This window comes from Epinephelus moara, chromosome 22, assembly GCF_006386435.1.
Source record: "Epinephelus moara isolate mb chromosome 22, YSFRI_EMoa_1.0, whole genome shotgun sequence".
In the NCBI taxonomy this organism is placed as follows: Eukaryota; Metazoa; Chordata; class Actinopteri; order Perciformes; family Serranidae; genus Epinephelus; species Epinephelus moara.
In genome coordinates this window covers 36,783,195-36,790,581 of record NC_065527.1, presented here as the reverse complement: position 1 = coordinate 36,790,581, position 7,387 = coordinate 36,783,195, and the positions used below count along the sequence as shown (strand labels likewise).

At 42.9% G+C, this 7,387-nt stretch overlaps 1 protein-coding gene across 7 annotated transcripts in view; it reads right to left on the bottom strand.

Annotated features, from left to right (window-relative positions):
* Positions 1-1,152: 1,152 nt before the first annotated feature.
* Positions 1,153-7,387, bottom strand: part of tmem200b (transmembrane protein 200B) — a 31,093-nt gene continuing 24,858 nt past the window's right edge. For all 7 annotated transcript variants that reach the window (XM_050033998.1, XM_050033999.1, XM_050033997.1 and 4 more), the window contains one exon: positions 1,153-7,377. In XM_050033998.1, coding sequence (XP_049889955.1) covers positions 6,089-7,327 — 1,239 coding nt within the window. In that variant the 5' untranslated portion in view covers positions 7,328-7,377 and the 3' untranslated portion in view covers positions 1,153-6,088. The remainder of the gene's footprint in view (positions 7,378-7,387) is intronic.

The window sequence follows — 7,387 nt, the reverse complement described above, 5'->3', positions numbered from 1 at the left end:
TCCAGAAGTTGATTTCCATAAGTGAAATGAATAAGACGAAATGCCTGGCAGAAGATCTGAAAAATGCATTACACATGACTGACGTGCTGACGTATTGCGGTAAGCGAGTTGTGTCATTTCCGGTGTTTCTGTGACAGCGTCTCTGTACTGCTNATTATGAAATTGAATACCCACATATGCTTTTGAAATGTGTCAGCAGGAATGTATAAATGATTTGCAGGAAATTAGCTAAAACATGCCAAACGCTGATGTGATTCTTTGAATTTGCTGAAATGGATTTGGATGTCTGATGGTGAAACTTCTGATGATGTGGTAATCATTATCCTGCTCTGACCTCATTCTGAAGATGCAAATGTTTACAAATCCCTGCTTGTCAGACACTAATGCATTGGTATATTAGCTAATGGACAGCAACAATGGTGTGCCAGTCTAAAAGATCTAGCTTCATCTTGAATCAATTGAGCCATTCATAACAGAAACCTCTCTTTTCAAATGTTGCTTTCTTTTGGTTTGCAATGTGCTGAAAGCTCGAAAAAGAGGCTGCAAGATTATCCCTTTTTTTTTAATTTTACATCTGCAACTTCTCGCCCTCCTGCAGCCATGTGATCTTTTCCCTCCCTGGCTTTTGCCGCAGAGGGCAGGAGGTCCTGCCAGCTAGCTTTATGAGCTGTTAGAAACCCTGAAGCCATCTTGTAAACGACCAATTAAATGAACAGAGATCATGAAGGACTGCATACCTGCCCAGAGGGAACCTTAAAATCTAATAAGGGAACATTTGGAGCATGCAGGAAGCTCTACTGAGGAAAACTGCAGCTGCGGAATTCCCCTTGCCACTCCACTCCATCCCTAACCTCCTGCTCAAGACCAATTCAAAATATCAAGCTGGTACTGTGGAGCTGGAGGGAATGAAAATCACTTTCTCACATTTCCATTCATCAAATGATAAAGTGAACATGGGCCTCAATGGTTCAAGGCCCAGCAGGATGTTTTCAGCCTGAAAAATATATGAGTGAAATGCAAAGTCTCCTTTGGAGTGAGGAATAAGGTCGCTAGCAGCAAACATGGAGAGAAGATTATTATGCTGCATTCATATACAACCACGTGCCATTACCCTGACAGCTTGAAGAAATGACACAAAAGCAAACAGGAGCTACTTTTGCTTTGCCTTATATTTGCAACACAGGCATAGCAATGCTGTTTAATTCCGTGGTCAACACAGGGCATGACACAGCGATTGATTGTTCTGTCAGACTGCTCTTATTGCTTGGTTTTTACATTTAGAACACAAAGTGTCAGACATGGCATACAGAACAAACAGCACAGACAGAGAGAAAACCAGAGTAAGACTGTTGTTTCAAAGACGGAGGGCTCGCCTCTGTACATCTGCACATGGTGTGGGAGATGGCAAGGAAGTGTGGGGGGGGGGGGGGGGGGTTCATATTCTCTTACCTCTGTGACACATACCCAGCTGTATGCAGTAACACCCATCAACTCAAATCCACCTGGAGCTGTAGGCTCGCCTGCACAATCCATTATGTCCATTTGTTCAAAGAAGGTTTTAAGAGGAGACAATCAACAGGAAGTGAAGGTAGGTGTCCCTACTTTCATAACAGGCTAATACTGCACTGACCAGAAGAAGGACAACAAAGAGATTCTCCTTCATTATTAAGGATCAGTCTTTTTACAACTTGGGTCTTATTTTCATAGTTATGGTCATCCTTCTTATGAGTAATAATAACTATGTAATCAGCAGTGGCCATTAAAAATAGGTTATGAAACAGGAGTGGTCAGAAGATCAGACAGGTTCTTCAACCACTGTAAGAGCCAAATAGGTCATTCACTCAGCAGTCTATTTATTTGCTATTTATGTACACTGGGTGGTGCTTCATTGGCATTTGGAGTTTTAAGGTATAAAGGTAGGAACAACATTGTTGCCATCAGGTTTTGCATCCCAGAAGAGCAAAAGGTTTTTGACCACTGTGGTGGTATGCAACATGCTGTGTGTTCAGTTTGAATGAAAGATTAAAAAAAAATGGACATGTATTCAACCTGTGTTTGGTGCTATGAATAAATACTTTGATAGTTCTGCAACTGGAACCTGCAGTTTATTGTCCCCAACTCAACACAACCAAGGACGATGTGGCATCAGCCGCGTAAAGCGTGTCAGCCAGGTCAGGCCGGGTGAAACATCTCATGTAGCTGCAAGTAATAGGCTTAGCTCCTACAACCACTGTATGTCCACATATGTAGCATTTATAAGCAGTATAACATTCAATTAATGGTTTATAACACACTATAATGTAGTTGTACACAGCCATTTAACAGTGCTCTACTATATTGTCATTCTTTATCTCTTTATACTACAGCCTCGACTTATGGGTGCCTACGGCCACTGTGATAAAGTAAACAAAAAACTGCTGTAATAAAGTTAAATAAGTCTTGTAATAGTTAAATAAATCAAAGCGGAACCACTGGTGCTTTAATTTTGAACAGTTAGCAGAAAGTCAGACTGTTACCATTGCATCTTCTAATGTGAGGATTAATTCATCGTGGGCTGTAAACAAAATAACAGCTCTCCAGTTCATATGTTAGTAGTATTTGTAAGTCACAAGGGTGATCCGTGGTCACAAAATGTGGCCGTGAGTCACGGTTTGGAGCCCTGCAGATACAAAAACACACACCTCACCTGCTCGCACTATGGTTAAACTCATTAAGTTAAACTCTTACAATGGCGCATGTAAATGTGATGATTTATTCACTGGAAACTGGAAACAAACTAACAGCTCTCCAGTTCATATTTTATGTGCAAGTTGCACTAGTAGTCCAGACCTCCAGATCGGTCTGGAGGTCTGGAGCCGTGATATAAAAACACAGCTCACCTCGCTTGCTCACAAAAAGGAGAGAGGGATCTGAATGGGAAGAGTGTGAGGTACGAGGTATCATGTTTGTCTGATATGATTTGAGTTTTTCTTTATGTATGTGTATCTGTCTGCGAGTCTAATGCTCACAATGTTCACAATATAGTCATTTCACATATCGCACACGGAATAAGCCGTAATACATTAAGTATATTTGATATTCATCTGGCTCATTTGGTTTATAAATTACAATTATTAGTTTTTAAGCACACAATGAATGCCATTAGCGGTACAGCAAACCCAAACCACAATGTTAGGGGAACTGCTCATTGGTCCGACAGCCCATTGTTCCGACCATATTAAACCCATTGTTCCGAAGTCCGTTCTGAAATCATGATGATGCCCTGTGGTTAAGGTCTGGTTAGGTTTAGGCACAAAAACCACTTGGTTAGGGTCAGGAAAAGATCAAGGTGTGGGTTAAAATGAAAAAGAAAGTGACAAACACATAAGCCGTGAGCCTGCTCCGCCTCAAGCCTTTCCCAGCTGACCCAGAGCCGGTCGCGGCGCACCATACACCCGCCGCGAGCCATTCAGCACCGCGGACAGTCGGACTAATGGGATGTCGAACCAATGGGCTGTCGGACCAATGACATGGACCCGATGTTAGTGTGGATAGGCGGGCAGGGCTGTTAAATCTGGATGTCAGACTTAGTTGTTGATGACAATGATGGTAACGTCCTTTTGGCCCAATCTTACTGCTGCAAAATACATTAACAAACAGACTGGCTACATAATAGTCTGTAAAAAAAAAAAAAACATGCATTAAATGTCTAAATACTGCTTAGAAATACTAAATAGAGGGACCTAAGGTTTTTCTACCAAACTTAATGAAATAAAGCCAATGTCAAGTGTCTGTTACAAGTTTAACAAGTAAAACACACTGTTAATGGGTCGACACAGGATACGCTTAAAAAGAAAAAGAAGATTCAAGTTAGAGACAGAGTGGGACAGTGTTGAAACTGATACTCCTTGGCCCTGGAGAAATCTCTCTCTGATGGGCTGCTTTACAGTACATCAGATCTTCCATTACACCTTCCATCAGAGCAACTATTAGCCATTCTGAATTGTGGTTTATAGCCAATATTTCCTAACACGTACACTTCTTTTATTACTGGCAAATGTTCCTTTTAACCAAATGCCTGGGATTAAACACCATTAGAAAAACCACCTAACTACTAAACTAAGATCACTACATGGATGATACAGAGATACCGGTACATGCTATCACTGACTGAGACCTTATCCAGGAGTTGGATGTCTACTATTTATCTCTTGTGCTGACTTTAGCTGTGTGGTCATAGCTGTGGCTCTTCTCATTTCTGTATTCTTTCACAGCTATTTACTCACTCATTATTCACACATGGTTCTTGTTTTGACCCTGAAAGCTATATAAAGTATGATGGTGTGCATAGTGAAAATAAAAACAGAGCTAAAAGGTGGTTGATAAAGTAGGATACTGAAACAATAAACATAACTTTAACACAGACTAACACATTAAGGCCTGCATGCTGGGGCAGAGTCCTGCACTTGGTCAGGTACCCGTGGGTAACCAAAAGGTACCCCACAAAAAGCTGTGTAATAAGTAAAAATATGTATATATATAAATTTGTGGGTATGGGCATGAGTAAAAATAAACTACTCATGGGCAAGCAAAAACATATTTTTTATTTTTCAGAATAAAACAACTAAAAAAGATTTGCAGTATATGTGTAATATTTTGACAACTAAATCCCTATTATCAAGCTGCGATTCCTTTTATTTTGAAAGTCAATGACACAATTGAGTCAATGACCCCATTGTCACATTTGTCACTGACGTAGAGGACTCCAGCTATGAAAAGCCCGAGGATTAGGTTGCAGCCTACATGGAATTCGAGACACCCAAGGAGGATCCTTTTCAGGTTTTATGATGGTGAAAGGAGCATGCTAAAATTTTTCCTAACCTGGCAGTGACTGAATGTTTTCACCATCCTGGCATCAAGCACAGCCAGTGAAAGAGACTTTTCCTCTGCTGGATTTGTAATTCAAGAACGGAGAATCCAGCTTAATGTGAGTGACTGTAACCTGTGTGTCTTTAATCGGGTCGGGATATAGGACTTTTATTAATGGGTGTGCGCGGGTGTGGCTTTGACCTAGACATAACTGGTAACAGATCGGTTTTGGTACGGAGTTTTTGGCTATGGGTGGGTGCGGGTTTTCAAAAATGGACCCGTGCAGGACTCCATGCTGCGGTGCTCACACATGGGTGTGTATGCCTGTGTTGGTAAGGGTCCTTAGTGAAAATAGTGCCCAGGATTGATGGGCATGATAATCTGTTCATAACAATACAAAGGCAAATCATATATTATTATCCAAAGTGACCATTACGACCATCCATTACAGTTTAGAGACAGTTGTGGTGATATCATCCCAGATCTCAGCAATCAGCTTGGAGAGTACAATGTTATTCTAAAAGATACTGTAGAAATAATGTCTAAACCTAAGAAATTAAGACCCAAGTTGTAATAAATCAGCATACCTTTTAACTATCATTACTTCTTATATACATAAAAACAAACAATGACATTATTTTCCATAAGTATTAAGATGTAACATACTGTACATCACTGCCATGCATTGCATTTCGAGTACCTCAGCTGAGTGAAAAAAAAATCCCATTTTTATATAGTAGTTGCATTTGTCAAAAGCTGTCAGCACTTTATGGACTTAGGAGTCCAGGTGGTTTGGTTCAAAATTGATTGCACAGTGAAAACAACCACCCTTCTATCTCTCCTTCACTAGACTGTGCACACTGTGTCCTGGAAACAGGCAAACCCATTTTGGCATTGAGATACAAGTTGATTTCTGGCAGGTAAACAGTCTGTCAAATTGCTTTGCTCATCTGTGACAGTGTATGGTCTGTTTATTGTTCCTTCAATGATATAAAACATTTGCCAAATCCAATTGGAGGCCAAGCAAAGACCATAACCTCTGTGTATAAATATTCCACTGAAGATTGAGAATGATCGGAAGATCCTTGTGAGAAGTACTGTATTCCAAATGATCCGGGGCTCACTTTCTCTCTGCCCCAAAAAAAAAAAACCCCAAAAAACATATAGTGCAGTTTAAAATCCAGGGGAAATATTAGTATGATCCTCAGTTATCAGGGTCATCAGCTGTCACCAGCAGCCATCACTGGAAAGGTCCAGAGCCAAAATTCTTATCCCACTGAGAACAATGCTGCTCTAACTGGACAAGCAGTTTGTCCACTGAGTCCTCTTTGTTCTCTAGTTTGAGGTATCGTCTCCCACTGCCCAGGTCTAATTGAGGCCAGCTTCTGTGAGTTTGCTCCTCTGCAGCATCCACAACCTGCCAGGGGATGTTCACGCAAACCTGTGAACCAGCCTCTCTGCTTGTGACTACCAGCTGATTTATTTCAGCCTCCTTGCCGGCTGTGTGGAGTCCATCCTCCAGACTCACACCATTTTGGGCTATATAAGGGTTAGTCCTGTAGCTCATACTGTGGCAGCGCCTTTGCTTGACAGCTGGGGTATCCACCTCGTCTAGGGTGGACATGGAGCTGGCAGACACCAGGCAGTTGCTGAGCTTGACGAGTGAGGCGGGCTGCAGATTGAAGCTGGTGCTGCCCCTGTGCTCAGCACCAGACTCTGTGTTTAAGTTTGTCTCGCTGGAATTACATGAGCTGGAGTTAGAAGGTGGAGGCTCTGACTCCTGGTGGTGAAGAGCTTCAGTCTGGAGAACAGCTTGCTGGTAGATGCCCTCCAAACCATCCATCTGGTCTCTGGGATATCTGGTCTGAAGCAGGGGCTCAGAGCTGGCCAGCTGCTGCAGACAAAGGATGTTGAGATGAGCAGCTGGTAAACTGCTCACCCACTGGTAGTGTTTTGCCATCGAGTTGGCTGCTGCAATTTCTTTAAGGTCTGCAGAGGGAACAGCCGCAGACACAGAGCAGATTACACTGCGCATTTGAGCCAGAAGCATCTGAGTCTCTCTGTCCCTGTTCTCGTAAAGGACTGTGTTGGCACATATGAGGATAAAGAGACCGACTCCCATGATGACAGGTCCCAGCAGCTTCATCCGCTCACTGTGGATGAGGCCAGCTGTGGATAGGAGGCCCTTAGCTCCCAGACTCCAGCCAGAGCTCTGTGACTCAGAGATGCTTTCCCCCTCTGCAGCTCCCAGGATGGATGATCTCGATATCCGATAGGGCCAGTATCCCGCCACAGCCAGAGCCGTGCCAACAACCACCACAATGACCCCCAGCACAAGAAAGGCTCCAGGCAGGGAACGGATGCGAAGTTTGCCTTGGATCACCCTGTCCTTCTTCTTTCTGCCTCGTAAGGTGAAGCAAGACTTCCGTCGGCTGGGAGGCGAAGCTGATGTAACACCTTGGGCCTTCTGGGTCTTCATAGCACAGGTCAGCCCAGAGCTGCTGCTCCTGGTCAAACCCTGTCAGAGGACTTTGGGAGT